This window comes from Tiliqua scincoides, chromosome 2 (genome assembly GCF_035046505.1).
Source record: "Tiliqua scincoides isolate rTilSci1 chromosome 2, rTilSci1.hap2, whole genome shotgun sequence".
NCBI lineage: Eukaryota > Metazoa > Chordata > Lepidosauria > Squamata > Scincidae > Tiliqua > Tiliqua scincoides.
Genome location: NC_089822.1, coordinates 143387948 through 143404960, shown reverse-complemented (window position 1 = coordinate 143404960; position 17013 = coordinate 143387948). Strand labels below are relative to the sequence as shown.

At 44.4% G+C, this 17013-nt stretch overlaps 1 protein-coding gene across 1 annotated transcript; it reads left to right on the top strand.

The window, feature by feature from the left end:
* Positions 1–1321: 1321 nt before the first annotated feature.
* CACNG5 (calcium voltage-gated channel auxiliary subunit gamma 5) lies at positions 1322–14276 on the top strand. The gene is made up of 5 exons (XM_066617080.1): positions 1322–1529; positions 3553–3639; positions 7675–7815; positions 10473–10618; positions 13834–14276. The coding sequence occupies exons 1-5, from the start codon at positions 1322–1324 to the stop codon at positions 14089–14091; spliced, it is 840 nt and encodes a 279-aa protein (XP_066473177.1). The 3' UTR covers positions 14092–14276.
* Positions 14277–17013: the final 2737 nt, after the last annotated feature.

The following is a 17013-nucleotide window of genomic DNA, read 5'->3' as shown; positions in this document are numbered from 1 at the left end:
TGCTATTGTCAATGGGCTTAAGGTGGTGCACACAGCATGCCACCACTGGTTATTCTGGAACTGCTTCCTCAAATGGCTATGGTGTCAGAGGCTGTCACTGCAACCAGCTACCAGTGGAAGTGCAGGTAAGCTAATTTGGGGGACCATGGGAAGAACTGGGGAGTGTGTCAGTGGGGAAGGTTGTGGTATGGGGGCAGGAGGGGGGTTTCTGGCAGCACTCACATGTGCCAATATCTTATGTGCCTTTCCTATCTCCTTCCCTCTCCCTTACTCTCTGTTCTGTGCCAAAAAAAATAGCTGGCACATATGTGGGGAGACCCACTGGGGTGGCAGAGGGCAGAGGCCTATTCCACGGTAAGGGAACAAAAATTCTTGACTGCCCTTCCCATTGGATGTAGTGCACACTCTGCTGATGCGGCTGTTTTGGTGGGGACGGATTTATTTACGATTGCGCTGTTAGTGAGTGGTTTTGCCTGTGACTGTTCCTGAGTTTGACAAGAACAGACTGTAAAGTATTTTGGGTCTATTGGAAAATTAAATCTTAGACACTGTTGTGAGAACGTGGCTCCATGCAGATGCAAGGAGACTATGAAGGCACAGTAGGTGCCTGATGAAAAATTCAAGAACTAGGGAGAATTTGTCTCCTTTGGGTCACTCTTTTTATGTATCAGGCTTAGCTGTGGCTGCTTAAATAAATATCTGAACCATGACAATTAAAGTGATGTGCAGTGAAAGGCAAATGAGGCAGACATTCAACTTTGCTACGCTCGGCATGTTGCGAGCACTAGAGAGCACAAATTTTAAACCTTGGTTGGAAACCGTTCTGCTTTCCTGGGACCACACATCAGTCCGTTTTTAAGCGTTGGCTTGTTTCAATGGCGTCCAGTCTCCATCAGAGCAAAACAAGGCACAGGGAGGGCGGGAGGGGAAAATGCTGGCACAGTGACACCAATGCCTGCTGCTGGACTAGGAGGGAGGCTTCTCCTTCCAACTTCTCAGAGGATGGTTCTTATAAGCCTGTCCTGATGAGCTAGTGGGTTAGACTGGCCCACATGCAACAAATATGAAAACAACCCTTAGGAGAGGCTTTTTCAGGAGTCCCTTGAATAGCCTGCATGCCCTTTTCTGTAAGAGTGTGACAAGAGGGTGATGCTTGCCTTTTCTCAGTTTTGAGGGATTTGGTGCTATTTTACCAGTGATCCACCTGAGAGCAAATGTGGTTTTGTGCAAAACAGACGGTGGCTGTACCCATTTCCATTCTGCTAACAGCCCAATCCTCCTCCATCCATCCAGGAGTTCTCTTTCATCCCACTGGACCCTGATGCTTTTGGGAATGAGCACCTGTGGCAGGAAAGCCTTGACTCTGCTCAGCAGCGTGTTTGCTGTTTGTAGCCTGGGACTGCTGGGGATTGCTGTGAGCACAGACTACTGGCTATATCTGGAGGAAGGGATCATCCTGACCCAAAACCAGAGCACGGAAATCAAGATGTCTCTGCATTCAGGCCTCTGGAGGGTATGCTTTTTGGCAGGTACGAGGCTTCATATACATGTAAATCAGGCTTTTGTTATATCTGGGACTAATCATATCTGATTATTGATATTTCTGTTAATGATGTATCATGATTGCATGTGTCATTAATTGTTTAATAAATACACCTATTTATTTAAATTGTATTCTGCTCTCAAAATGGTTTTAAATGCCCTCTTTCTTACATGTATAAAGTGATCCCTTCCACCAGTAGCATAGCAAGCAGGGGTGGGGTTCGTCAGCTCTAGGTGATGCACCCTGGAGGGAGTGATGTGTGCGCCACTCGAGCCCCTGCCAAGTGGAGACCCGTGCCGCATTTGGCAGTGGGTGGGCCCTCCTGCCTCCCGTAGGCTTTGAACAGCCACAGAATGGCAGACCCCAGAAGTACTTTGGCGGTGGTGTAATGGCATGATGATGTCATTGCGTCACTGCCAAACTGCTTCCGGGTGCTGCACATCATTTCCAGTAAGTACAGGGGGTGACACCCGTCCCAGGTGGCACCTACACTAGCAATGCCACTGCCTCTTCAAAACCAACAAAAGCAAATGTTGTTGGGAGGGATGCCCAACATGGAGCAGTAAGGGAGGAAGGGGACACCCACCTAGCCAGTTAGATCAACGCTGGCGATCAGTTGGGTGACAGATGTTGCAGCCAGATCTTCCTCACATCACCAAATGTTGTCATGTCTGTTGATTGCAGGCATGAAAAAAAAATGAGAAGACACACTGAAATCATAAGTGAGAAGAAGGGAAAAGGGCTGTCTTTAGATGTGGTGAAGTTTTAATCCACTTCGATTTTATGGATAGATGTGTGCTTGTTGCCTCATAGTTTATTTCTGCCACCCTCAAAAATACCACAATGACGCTTATTATCTTTATTCTAAAAATGGGGAAAGGGCTTAAAGAACTGTATTCAGCAAATCCATGGACTGGTTCACTTATGCAAGTCAGCATAAGTTTGTATAGGCTCATCTATACCAGGGGTGGGCAAACTTTCAACTTTAGAGATCCTGGACCTTTAACAATTGTATAGAAGAGAGAATTTCAGCAGGTGCAGCTTATCATCTCACATCTATATGAAGAAGTGCCTTTTCCTGTAAGCACCAGTCTGTGTACTGAGGTTATTTTTAAATGACCTCAACTGAGGTTTCAAATGACCTCCTCCAGTTGCTCTAACACATGGCAATGATGTCACAGTTATGACACACAATTATCATACTGGTGGTGCACTGACATTGGGACGCTAGTACATCGATGACGGGCTGTATCAGTGTTTCCATGGGTGCTGCGGTGTTACTGAGAAGGGCAGCACCAGCATTACATCATAGAATAGATTTGGCATTTGGCCCTTGTTGCACTGGTGCTGGTGTACCATTGGCATGGTGTTCTCAGGACAAGTTTAGGATATGATGGATGTTGCACCAGCAACTGTGCAGCATTGGCACAGTGTCTGAATAGGATTGGGCTGTTAGTGTCCTTGTACTAAATACCAGATGTACAAAAGTACAGGTAGAAACATCCTGTTCAACACTGGATGTGAGCTTTTGCTTAAGAGCCCCAGACGCCACTGGAAGCAAAAGGAGCTGGCATTTTTAATTAAAGCAATTGGGGACATCCACTAAAATTGAATGTTGGGAGGGTTAGGACAGACAAAAGAAAATATTTCTTTACTCGGCATATGGTTGGTCTGTGGAACTCCTTGCCACAGGATATGGTGACGGCATCTGGCCTGGATGCATTTAAAAGGGATTGGACAAGTTTCTGGAGGAAAAATCCATTACAGGTTACAAGCCATGATGTGTATGTGCAACCTCCTGATTTTAGAAATGGGCTATGTCAGATGCAAGGGAGGGCACCAGGATGTAGGTCTCTTGTTGTGTGCTCCCTGGGGCATTTGGTGGGCTGCTGTGAGATACAGGAAGCTGGACTAGATGGGCCTATGGCCTGATCCAGTGGGGCTGTTCTTACGTTTCTTATGTTCTTAATTGCTCTAAGAAAGTATAAACCAGACTTCTCCCGTTCCAGGTGAAGAACATGGAAGATGTTTTACCATAGAGTATGTTATGCCAATGAATGTTCAGCTGACATCAGAATCAACAGTCAATGTTTTAAGTAAGTGGATTGTATTGTGTGGGTTGGGGAGTGTACATCCCCACTGCAACATTTGCTTTCCACAGATAAGAAAGAGATAAGATGCTGTATCATCAACAAAGAGCTATACTTCTCTGTGAAAGGACTGGCTTTTCCCGAAGATGGTGGCTCAGGACTATATGAGGGCATGTGAGAGGGAGGTGTAAGGAACATCCCATTCCAGTGTACTTACTATGCAGGGCTATGCAGAGCACATGCTGCTGCAAAAGTGAACTGTATGGATAGCATTCTTTGATCCCATGTACTTCAAGAAGCAAAGTCGATAGCAGAATGCTATGATTTCAAACAAGAAATAACAACAGCACTGGCAGACAATCCCCCAACATCCATGGCAATCCCACTATCACCTTCCAGTCACTATAGCCCTACATTAGTTGTGCATGTGAGGAACCAAGTACAGGTTGAGTCTCATTATTCGTGTGGGTTCAGTTCCCAGAACTCACACTGGAGGGCAAAAACTGCACTATAGCAAATCAATTTTAAAAGTCCTGTTTTTAAAACAGTCCTGAGCAAAGTTCTGTTGCTCAGGTGATTTAAAAACAGCTTTGCTGACCTTTGTGATGTTAAGACAGAGTCATTAAGATGACAATCCAACAATCAGTCTCTCTCCAGGCCCTTAGAAAGGATTATCTTTCTTTCACTTGTTCAGGGGGAAGGGGGGGGGGTCCCTTGGAGAGAGAATGACTGATGGATTGTCAGCTGGCTGCCCTCTCTCTAACTATTGTAAAGGACTGTTTTCCTTTAATTTAAAGGGCCCTTCTCATCATGTTGAGATAAAAATCTCTACAGCAGTAAGAAAAGCATTTTAAAGGAGTGCATTTTTTCCCCTTCTCCAGGGATCAGCACATTCCTTCTCATTTGCAGGGGCCATTTTTTGTTGAGTCAAATCTGTGTATAAAAAATCCGTGTATAACAAGGTTGGACCTGTATGTATGTGATGGGAAAAAGCTTTTTGCAGGATCCATTCGGACATTCCAATGGCCAAATCCTAACTAAGCCTAATTCTAACTTCTGACAGTGGAACAGAGGTTCTGCTGTTGTAAAAGGCTCTGCAGCAGCATGCACAGCACCACCAGTACCCATTTTGGAACAGCTGCAGCAAATGGTGGCAGTATCAGCAGCCTGTTGCAGCAGCTAGCTACCCACAGACGCGCCAGTAAGCTATGGGGGGGAGGGAAGTGTCTGGGTGAGGAGGGGATGGATGAGAGGGGGGATGAGGGAAGAAGGATCCTGGTATGCACTAGGTATGCACCAGGATCCTATTCCCATTCCCTCTCCTTTACTCTCTTTGGCCCTGCACCAGCAAAATGGCTGGTGCAGATCCAAGGGTATGCATTGAGGCAATGGAAGCTTGCTCCCAGGTAAGGGAACAAAAATTCTCTTACCTTGTAGAGACCTCTGTGACTACTCCCTCATAGGATGCAACATGTGCTCAGTTGATACGTGTGCATCGGGGGGGGGGGCATTAGTTAGGGTTTGGCTGTAGAATATCAAAGCCTTGCCAGAGGCTTTGTGAAACTGAGCAGAGGTAAAGAGATATCAGAATCTTGGAATGATTAAGAAAAAGAACTGAGAAAATCTGCTTATCCCTAGTACTCTTTCAGTGGTCTTTTAACCTTACCTAAATATTTGACTTATTGCAGTTTCAGGAACCATCAGTAAAAAGAAACCAAAACTCTCCAAATCATCCTCTAAAAATGCATTTGACAAAATATCTAAAACCAATTTTTTGTAGGAATTGACACAGACTATCCACCTCACATCTGTTTAAATTTTTTTCCCTGTGGTTGCTATAGCAATCCATATCTCTCTTTCAGGAATGGATGGTGTTATATTTTGTGCCACTGGTGAGAGGAGATGAGTAAATAATTGGCAGCAATTAATATTGCATTATACCATCAGTTCTACTTTATTACTCTTCAGAGAGTGAAAACAGTCAGAGAACCATAGTTTAAAACGTGCTGTCCTTTGCTTTTTGGCATGATGGCATGGATCTTGGCCAAGTAGGTGGCATTTAAGCATGAACAAACATTTGTCTGGCAATGCCACTGGAGAATCAAGTGTAGTCTACTCATTTGGATTTCAAAGTTTCCAGCAAGAAGATGTTTTAATATTTAAAAAACAATATAAGCAAAAATGGTGTAAAACCCACTTAAGACTTCAGTCAATTCTTTCTATAAATAAACTCATTGCATCTATTTATGTCTAAGCCAGCGATAGGGAGACCATGCAGAATTAAAACAAACAACCAAGACAAGGCCAGGCCAAAGAGCTATGGGAATTACAACAGAATATACCCCTTATCTGGCTAGAGAGGCACTGTTTCAAGTGTTACTCCTCTTATATTTAGCAAGGGGAGAGTTACAGTCCCTCCTCACCTCTGCACAGTGTCTTTTCTGTGACTGTTTTTCTGTGTTGGTGACTTTGCAGTGTTTTTTCTGTTACCGCAGCAAACAGTGGCTGTTTGCTGTGGTTTCTTCTGCCTCTTTTTAGATTGTGACCCCTTTGGGGGCAGGGGACCATGCATTTATTTGAATTTTCTCTGAAAACCACTTTGTGAACTTCCTTGTTGAAAAGTGGTCTTAAAATGTTCTTAGTAATTGTAATAATAATCATTTTTCTAGTTTTGCTGCTGTTTAATCATGTTCTAGAGCAGGGGTGTCCAAACATTTTGGCAGGAGGGCCACATCTCTCTGACACTGTGTCGGGGGCCGGGAAAAAAAAAGAATTAATTTACATTTCAAATTTGAATAAATTTATGTAAATGAATATATTAGAGATGGAACGTATATGAATGACTGAAGGTCTTGCAATAGTTCAAGGCCTATAAAAGACCTTGCAGAAAGCAAGGCTGGCCTTTCCTTTGCTGCCACTGCTGCATCACAGATGAGAAACAGCAAGTAGCGGAAGGAGCCCACATCCCACAGCTCAGGTGGAAGGTCGAACAGTCGTCCTCATGCTGAAAGCAGTTGCATTGGGCTAACACAGGCTCCAGCAAGTCTCTGGAGGGCCAGAGGCTCATTGGAGACTAGGGACTCCCCGCAGTCCTGATTGGGAGCCCCCAAGGGCCGCAAGTGGCCCCCGGGCTGGGGTTTGGGCACCCCTGTTCTAGAGCTGTGGTTCTCACAGCCCTACTCAGACCTTGGGAACCTGTAAGTATTTGCAGGGGAGGGGAGGGGAGGGGAGGGGGCAGCAACACATTTGGGATGATTGTGCTGCTGCCAGAGAGGATGGGGGTTTTGCAACTTACCTGGAGGTCACTATGGCTCTAAGGGGGGGAGCCTGCAACCTCCTCTGCAGCCCTCCTGGCAGTTATGAACGTACCATTGGGTTCTATGGGGCAAATGCCCCAGGCGCGAGGCTGTAGGACCCCGCGAAAGCCTCTCTCAGGGTCCCGGTGGGATCAGAACCTGTGCTTCCGGTTTTCCAGAAGCACAGTTTATAGTGTCAGGGAACCTCAGAGAGGCTGTGTGAGCCTCAGGTGGGGGTGGCGGATTTGCTGGGGGGGCAGTGACAGCCTGCAGGGGGCGCCATCGCAGACCTTTGCCCCGGAACCTGGGGTGTGGTGCTGGGGAGATCTTCCGCAGCCTCTTGGCAGCTTCAAAGTCCTGATAAAAGCAAAAAAAAACAACCACTTCCTGTTTTCTTCACAAAACTGGATGTGTTGTTTTTTTTCTTTTTTACAGGACTTTGAAGGTGCTGGGAGGTCTGCAGAGGGGGTTGCAAGCTCCCCAGAACCTCTGGAGACCCATAGCGACCCCCAGAGAAGTTGCAAAATCCCCTCCTTCCCCAGCAGCAGCACGATTCTTCCAGTCATGTTGCTGCTGATTTCTTTCCTTTAAGGGGAATGTCCCTCTTCCTTTAAGGAAATTTCCTTTAAGTGTAATGGCCCTCTTCGTGTTCCTCTGGTGGGTCGTGACCCACCAGTTTGAGAACCACTGTTCTGGAGGCATTTCCCCCCCTTTCACATTATGTTCCCCTGATTGCCTTTTACAGAGATGATTCGTTCAGCCACTCCATTCCCACTGGTGAGCCTCTTTTTTATGTTTATTGGATTCGTTCTGAGCAACATTGGTCATATCCGGCCACACCGAACCATCTTGGCTTTTGTGTCTGGAATCTTCTTCATTCTATCTGGTGAGTTTTAAGATCTGAACTTTGGATCTGGAGTTGCCTCCTCCTTATTCTGTCTTCATATCTCTCATGTTCTCTCCTGAGAAGGATAATGACAAAAAAAATTAAGAAGATTAGCATATAGCATATTTTCACTAATATTAGCATATGGCATACTTTCACTTACATTTCACTGATATTATGACAATCTGTCTAGCTCCACTGGAATATGTTGCCATGGTTCTGCATTTGTTCCAAGAATTCAATAATCAGTTCATCTCACCCAGTTAATATTGGCCTCAAGCAAATAAGATGTTTAAAAGGTCAGGATAAATATGTAGCAAACTAGACCCTTGACACTGAATTCAAGATGAATTTCCACGTCAAGAAATCTCATGCTTGTTTTTGCATGTGTGGCGCAAACCCCAGTATGAATTATGCAGGTGTTATGGTCAAAGGGCTAATTTCCATAGAACAGACCTTACAGCTGCTTTCAGAAAAAATGACCTCTTTAATGGAGAACCAAATGAGTACAAAAAGAGGGCAGCCTTCAGCATGGTAAAGATATGTGCAGTTGCACTGCTATAGTGATGCTGGTTTTTTGAAGACATTGAATAGCAGCCAGAAACCATTTAGCAGATGACATCCTAGAAGAGCACTTCCTTCTTTGGTGAAGTCAACTGCCTGAGACTCCTAGGTAATGTCTGCTAGTGACTCATGTGAGTGTGTTTGTGGTCATGAAAAAGGCCATGAAGAGAATGTGTTGGGGTGTTCTCAAATTCAGCATTATGGCTGATTTGTCCTGACTAGTTCAGCCAGTTCAGCTAATTCAGATGGGTAGTTGCCCTGATTTAAAAGGTGGGCACTAAAGGTGGGCACTAAAGGTGGGCACTAAATCATTGGCTTTACTCTACCAGCAACCACTGTTCCTTGATGGTGACCGGTTACAGTGCTCCTTGGGGAAATCCCTTTATGTATGCCTGTATCTACGGCTTATCCTGGAGTGATGGGACATCGACTTTTCACCTTTTCTGTGGTCTTCCTCCAGGACTCTACTAGAGCCACACTGGGAACTGCAGGCAGCAGCACAGCAGGATTGCTGGAATGTACACTGCACAGGACACTTTTGAGGCCCATTCAGATTCTGCAGTGCCGTATGGCCTAGTTCAGGGTCCCCACACTATTGCCCGACAACCAAGCCTTTTAATTGCTACCAGTCTACCATATCCTGAAGACTCAAGGGCAGTGATTGCAAAAATGGACAAATCAAAATGAAATAGCATTGAAATCAATTGACTCCTTCCACTCGTTCCCAATTTAATGCTGAATCTTAAAAGCCAGCCTAAAGAGGTAGATCCTAAAATGTGCCTAAAAGTGGTCAGTTATGGATTTTAGAGATTCTACAACGGGAGAATGCTCCATAAGTGGGGCCTCAGAAACCAATCGATTCTTCATGATCTTGCTTGCTGGACCTGATGCACAGATGAATATACAATGGGTCCTCAGTATTGGCAGGTATCTTCCACCATCCACAGATAATCAGAAAACCTCTCCGATGCCTCAGAACACCTCTTCAACACAACTGGACACCACTTCCGGCTCACAGACATGACTTCTGGTTATGTGCAGGAGGTGTTCTGAGGCTGGGAAAGGCCCATGGAGTGGGCCACCGGCCTTCCTGTGTCTCAGAAAACCTCCTGAATGCAACTGGAAGTCACTTCTGTGAACCAGAAGCCAATTTCTTTGGAGAGGATTTCTGAGGAGGCGAGGAGGCCTGTGGCATGGGCCGCAGGCCCAGCACATCCTCCAGAGGGCCTGGTGTGGCCCTCAGATGAGCAACTGTGGCAGAGCATCGCCCCTTGGCATATTCAAGCATGCACGAATTTCAGTTGCACACAGAGGGCTCCTGGAACAGATCCCCCATGTTTACTGAGGGCCCACAGTATGTGCATCTGGAAAAAGACTCCCGTGATGCTTGAACACAACCAGTGTAACAATTTGTTGAAGGTTAAATAGGTTACTTCCATTCCATGTATCCCTGGACACAGCTCCAACACTATAGTTGCACTTAAAATGACCTGCATCACTGCAGAAGGTCTTAAACTTAAAAATAAGCATTGAACACGGTTCCCTTTGAGGGAAGCCAATGTTTTATTCATAAAATTAGGAGAATGTTAAACAAGCAGCTGTGGCACTTAAAAGCTTTCACTTACATAGAGTACATGCAGTCCCGAAGAACTGTGCTAAGAACAGAAATGCTTGGCTTAGTTCATTGGGCTCATTTCCCAATGACTACAGTTGCAACTTCAACATAACTGACTTTGCCTTATCCACATTTCTAGCCTGGCTGCAAATTTTCTTGTAGAGCTCAGTTAGACACGCACACAAATGTATGCACTTTTAGCATGTTTCCACTGGAAGCTCTTTGTTGCCATCAGCCAATCAGGGGCTCAACTCTGGTCAGGACTAGGACACAACTCAGCTCTGGTCAGGACACAAGAGAAGGCGGTCCAATTTTTTTTCTTCTGTTCCTTTCCCCCCCCCCCACATTTGACAGCAAAAATAACCTGCCTGAAACAACAATTTACCTTTGAAGCAGTGACTGAAAGTTGCTTTTTCTGTGAGAAAGTGCTTTCCTTGGGGTGTGTATGTGTGTTGACTCCAAGCCTCTTGCTTCTCAGGTTTATCTCTGGTTGTGGGACTCGTACTCTACATCTCCAGCATCAACGATGAAATGTTTAACAGAACCAAGGACTCCGAGACTTACTTCACTTATAAATATGGGTGGTCGTTTGCTTTTTCTGCTATTTCTTTCCTCCTGACAGAGGTATGTTTTGGTTATGAACTCACAGAAATGCCAGTGAGAAAATGCTTATTAGCCTGGGGAGATAAGGGAAGTTTAATGTCCATTCATGAGCTCCAGACACGAGCTGGCATGCTACCTAGTTAAATTGTACTGTCAAGCTGGCACTGCTGTGCAAAGAAATTGGGTCTATGCGATGGAGGATTAAGGGTGGACAATTTCTCACTGTGTCAAAGAAAAGGGATCTAATAGATTGCAGAGCAGCTCCCTGTTGTGTAGGTCTGAAGTGGACTGACATTAATGCTTCCCCCTCCTACGCATTCATCTCAAATGCTCCTCTCTGGATTTTATAGAGGATATTTAATATTCAACATAAGCATTTAGCATCCAGTGGTTTTTCAGGGGCAGTTAATATTTGACAGTATCTTACAAGTGACACACAGTAGTATTGACAGCTGAGTTGCAAATATGTATTAGCATTCAGGGCGCAATCCCTTGTCACCCTTGGACCGGTGCAAGTCCCTTGCACTGGCCTGGGAATGTTGCAAACATGCCATAAGGCCTGAGAGGGGTTGGTGTCAAGATCCAGTACTTAGGCCAGATCCTAATCCCCCCCCCAAGCAGCCCAACTTTACACCGGGCTGCTCAAATCTGCACTACCTCTTTTAGGTGGCGCAGATCCTGAGTAGCTCCATGGGGTAGCTGCTGTGTGACAAGGGGTAAGGGGAATGAATTTTCCATTCTCCAAGTTGCGCTGCAACCCAGCCCAACCCTGCTCTGGATGCAGTGCGGGCCAGCCTGCCTGCCTGCTCCAGAGCATGTTAGGATTGGGCTGCCCATGATTTAAATAATCTGGAAACATAGGTGAAAACAAATCAGTCAGACTCTGATGTCCAGCAACACTTGCGAACTTGGAATGCCCAAATATTTCTGCTAGGTATCGACATCAGAATCCAAAATTTGTGAAATTTTCAAAATTTGTTAATGTTGACATGTTTTGAATATTTCTTTTGCTATCTAGTCCAGGTGGGTTTACATCAACCCTTTGTTAGTAGAGGTGGGAGAAAATGGTTTTTTCATGGAGTTAGAACTGCAGAAAGTGGTTTCATGTTTGTATTCAAAAGTTACATTACAATTATAAATTATAATTACTTTAAAAGTGTACTAGGTAGGTTATCTAGGAGGCAGAGTGTCAGCAGATGCAGCCACAATCATTAGCCATGCACCCCCACCCATTAAATAATAAATTAAAACCAAAGAAAACAGTTCTATTCGTTTGCAGATTTTGGTTTTGTTTGTTTGTTTTAACAAAAATGAGAAGTGCAGAAAGCAGTGTTTTGTGTTTTTATTTCATTATCACCATTTTTTCCCACCCCTGTTCATCAGTCATCCACTCCTAGAGGTTTGTGTCAATATTTCCACCTATGATGGTGCAGCGGTATCTCCCCAATATTTTTTCAGGACAGTGGACTACTACAGCAAAGTGCATGGGATAGAGGGGAATTATCCTAACTGTCTGCTAGTTGTGCAGAAGAGATCAAGCCAATAAACTAATACAGGTTAACAACAGAGGGTTCTTTCCTGCCAAGAGCAAATTGTCTCTTTCCGTTTATAGGCTGTGATACTTTGTGACAGTAGAGTTCCCAACCACATATTGTACTTTAAGATCAAATCTCTTACTTGAGTATAGCCATATTTTGTCTTTTGCATTTTTGTAGTGTACTGATCCTCAAGGGCCTAAAATGGGATAAATCCAACTGGGGCACTACTGTACAAAGCGGCCACAAGAGGGCAAAAAGGAACTCCTTGAGCTTGTCATATATATGAGCAGATAAATCATCAGTCTTTCCCTCTGCTTAACGGTGATATTCCCAATTTGCACCTCTCACCTGGGCTGCAATCTCTCTTACTTAGTCCCTAATCTACGCAAACACCTAAGAACCTCTTTAATTAAGCCTAAGGATTAGCAGAACCTAAGCTAAACAGCACTTTGCTTCTTGCCGCATCTTCATATATTTCAAAATCAAGAGTGTGTTTATTATAGAAAGCACACAGATGATAGATTTGTCAGACTGAAATATGGACTGGCTTGGTCTGGATGGAGTGCTTTCCATCTCTTGCAGATGAAGGGCTTCTTGAAATTCCATTTGAATCACAAAGTAGCTTTGGCAAAACCTTGCAAGCAATGTGCCCCTCTCCCTGGGAATAGATACAGCAGTGTTACACCATGTGAGAAATGATTCTTAGTTTTTTGAAAACAGGTTCTGTGCGTAGCCTCTCACAAGAAGCATTTGCTCACATATAATTGCAGGACCGGAAGTGGTGATTGTGTGCCAAAGGCCAAACTTCATCCAAGAATGATTATACAAATTAGACCGCAATCAATACAAGTACATTTTTCGAACTACCCATTTGTAGCTGTTTTAGTTCAAACTCAATACACTTCTCCATTGCCAAGCACACTTGAACTGTCAGGGACTTTGCCTAGATTGATTTGACCTTGCAGCACATTTGTGGGTTGTGTGTGTTTACTCTCTTTATGTCAAAAACAGAACCAAAGAGAAATGATGTGAGTTTGTTGGAATGGAAAGTAATTCTGGCAGGGGAAAGGACTTATAACTGTTTTTCAGCCCAATCCTGTTGAAGGTTTACGCGGGCGGAATGTGCATTCCGCTGGAGTACCCTCCTTTATGGCCATTGTACATGTGACTAGGCCAGTGGGCATGGGCTGGCCACCACCACAAGTGGTAAGCGGCCAACTCTGTGCGCCAATGGACACCGAAGGCCTGGTAGAGGAGCCAAGCCAACACAGGGGGTTAGAGGGAAGCAGGGAGGGGGTTGAACAAAACGGGGGAGGGAGTGGGTGGAACAGCGTGATGACAGGGGCAGGGGGGAGAGCAGATCAGGCCCAGGATGGAATAGGACTGGCAATGGTGGTGTACACTGAATTCCAGGGCCCTTCCTAGGCCTTATCAGCCTGCACAGAGCAAAGCAGATTTGCACCAGAAGTTAAACTGACGCAGGTTGGAGTTGTCCCCACTGGGGATTACCCCAAGGAGACCTCCAGCATCAAAAATGCCCTGCAGGATGCGGCAGAAGCTGGTCCAGCATCGCTGCATGGGGATTTAGGTAAGATTGAGCTGCCCGTGTGATAACAACATTTTATGGCTTACCTGTCTGTTTGGATCTTTCGACAAACATGCAGCAAACCAAGGTGCATAATTTTCCCTCTCCTTCAGAGCGCAGGAGTGATGTCCGTCTACCTGTTCATGAAGCGCTATACAGCTGAGGAGCTGTATAGGCCTCATCCTGGCTTCTACCGTCCACGGCTTAGCAACTGCTCTGACTACTCCGGCCAGTTCCTCCACCCGGATGCTTGGGTGCGTGGGCGCAGTCCTTCCGACATCTCCAGTGATGCTTCTCTCCAGATGAACAGTAATTACCCTGCTCTACTTAAATGTCCAGATTATGACCAGATGTCATCCTCTCCATGTTGAATGGCACGTAACACTCTCACCTTTGGGGAATGTAGAGTTGGTGGAACCTCTTATGTCCTGAATCTGTACTTTTTTTAAAAGGTCAATCTTACAGGGCACCCCCTCTATTTATACATTAGTTAATTATATTAATTATTACCTAGGAAGTGGTTCTCTGCCCATCACAGCAATATATACATCCATATCCAGGAAACTACAGCAGAAATATTGATCCTGCAGCTGGTCTACATGTCCAGATCTCTTGGAGGCAGAGATGAACAGGGAATGTGGAAAAGATACAGGATCATACCCAGGGGAAGCTAAATATCAGAAAGACATGAGTGGAGGAAAAAACACAGCTCTTGTGATAGTCAAGAAAGGTTTGAGGACTTGTATAGTTTTATTTGTGAAACATATTAGCAGAATAAGGAGTAGCTGTAAATTCCTAGTGAATAATACTTAAAGAACTGCACATTGCATCATTGCTTGGTATTTTTTTTTTTTTCTAAATAAACATCTAGGGTTTTTGTTTTTTTTAATTCTAAAATTTTTAGTTTTCCACACTGCCATTGCGCCCATCTTGGCCATCTCAGTATGGTCTCAAGAATGTTAACATTATAGTCCTGAAGCATTTCAAAGTGGAAGCAACAGTACTTTTTCTTGGCTATGTCTCATTATGACATCTGGGTGGGTTTTTCATTAGAAACCAGATACTTTGCACACCAGTCATTGTTTTCCATTCTGATTAGGCAAGGCCTCAATCCAAGTGGACTGCATTACAAGTAGGGCAAACTATCCTGCACTAGAGGTGCAACATCTTAAAACAAAGTGCCTCGTGACCTGCTTGTATAAACACAATGATACTCCTACTATCAGACTCAAAATATCATGGGTTTTTCAGAAAGTATAGCATATAGGCTTGATACATAATAACAACAGGTGAATGGGGACTAATGGTGTGTAGATCAACATCTCAACCACCTGATTCCGTCTCAGAAGTGATTGAACAGGCGATACAATCATTTACACCCACTGAAGAAGCCCAGAGCCTTAATTCAAAATCTCCAGCTTTTGTTAATGTTGATATATACAGATAATTTCTTTTGGGAACACATTATAGTGGAGTGACTTACGTTATATCCTCTTGCACCCCAGAGGACTAATTAGTCGTGCTGGTGTTCCGCTTTGTCTTTTTGTAAATAAATGTATTTCTGTATGCAGAATGGAAAAGTTGATATTCCATACGTGGCACTGTCTATATTTTAGCTATTATTAAGTAGTCCTGGATTCAGAGAACTGCGTCAAATGTACAGATTCTGGTCTGCGAATCTGGCACTGCTCTGAAAAGCTCTGATGTGAATACCCAACACATGGATGTTCTTTGGATGTTCTGATTTTTGTTACCTGTTCGAAGCTACTTTGAACTGCAATCAAAATCAGATCAAAACTGCAACAGTTCAGCCTGTTTACAGTGTATTTGTCATGATTATCAGTATGTTATTTTTTTACCGTATAAAGGTGATCCTTGACTGAATTCTGTTCTCACTGAACAGCTTGGGACCACATGCATATACTGTATCTGCTTTTGCATACTTTCCAGCTATGTACGTAATAGGATGAGATATTTACTTTCATGCCATATATACCAATTGCTGGTACTCAACTTGTATGTCATAATGGAAAATATTCTCCAGTATTATCTGCTTGATTTCCAGCATTCCTGTTATCCAGCTCAGACAATAGGGGAAAAAACCCTGGAAATTGTATGGTTTTACATACATAAAATTATTTGCTCTTATCCAATGAAGTACACAGGGAGCCCATTTTATAAAATTCAGTTCATACACTGAAATGAGTCCAGCCCCGAACTCCCCTCCACACAGCCAGTCGGGTCTGGATTTATGGGCTGGAGGCATTGCGCTTGGAGTGAGGGGGGGGGGTGGAGTGGAAATCAGGCATTTCAATAGTTCTTAAAATTCAAAACATTTCTCTATATGATTAAACAAATTTTGTCTTTATTAACTTATATGTGCCATGAAGAAGTACTCTTATGACAGGAACAAATCATGCATGTGCATCATGTGTCAGAATCGTGAAGGAAGCTACAAATGCAATAAAAAGCAAAATATTCAAACACTTCAAGGGAGGAAGTGCTGAAGACAGTCCTCACCCAAGGCTCCATTTGGTAGGTCTGCCCCGCACCTGATCGCCAGGATTCTAGTTCTTAAAAAGGATCCTCATGAATGTAGAGAGCTAGTATATTGTAGTGGCTATGAGACTATGCTGTGAATTGGAACTTACCTGGCTTGAATCTTACTTCTGGCCTGAGTTCACTACATGGCCTTAGGCAAGCCACTCCCTCTCAGTCTCATTTTCCTGGCTGCAGTATGGGAATAAGAACACTTGCTTACCTTACTGGGTTGTTGCAAGGATTATATTAGGACAGTGGTTCCCAAACTTATCATAGTCATGGTGCCATTCATTTGTGGCAGCCTCTTCTTCCTGGCTCTCCTGAGTGCTGCAATCTTGGATTGCACAAGATCTCTCGAGAATCATCTCACTCAATCCAAGATGGCAGCCAAGAGAGCCAGGAAAAAGAGGAGCGGTCCTGCGACACCCCCTGTGAGTTCGCCATGGCATCCTCAGATGCTACAGCACACAGCTTGGGAACTACTGCATTAGGATAAAACGTGAAATACTTTGCATTCTGAAAAAAGTGCTATACAAATGCCAAGGGTTATTATGTGGCAGTTGGGTATGTATGCAACCCCTAATTGCAGATATGGTTCCCTGTTCATCTGTGGAGGTGTGTGCAGGTCATTGAAGGGGGAGGGCAACGCACTAAGTTTTTTCAGGCTCTGCTATGCCTGTGTAAAGGGTGTGCCCTCCCCCTTGCCTTCAGAGACAGTTGCGGCTACAAAAGCAAAGGAACACCAGTGGTGC

What these genes read in the sequence shown, in the direction of transcription:
- CACNG5 (XM_066617080.1), top strand. Translation starts at nt 1,322, where the DNA reads ATGCTTTTGGGAATGAGCACCTGTGGCAGGAAAGCCTTGACTCTGCTC. An exon ending in GAGGGTATGCTTTTTGGCAG is followed by an intron (nt 1,530 to 3,552) that starts GTACGAGGCTTC and finishes CTCCCGTTCCAG; the next exon opens with GTGAAGAACATGGAAGATGT. An exon ending in AATCTTCTTCATTCTATCTG is followed by an intron (nt 7,816 to 10,472) that starts GTGAGTTTTAAG and finishes CTTGCTTCTCAG; the next exon opens with GTTTATCTCTGGTTGTGGGA.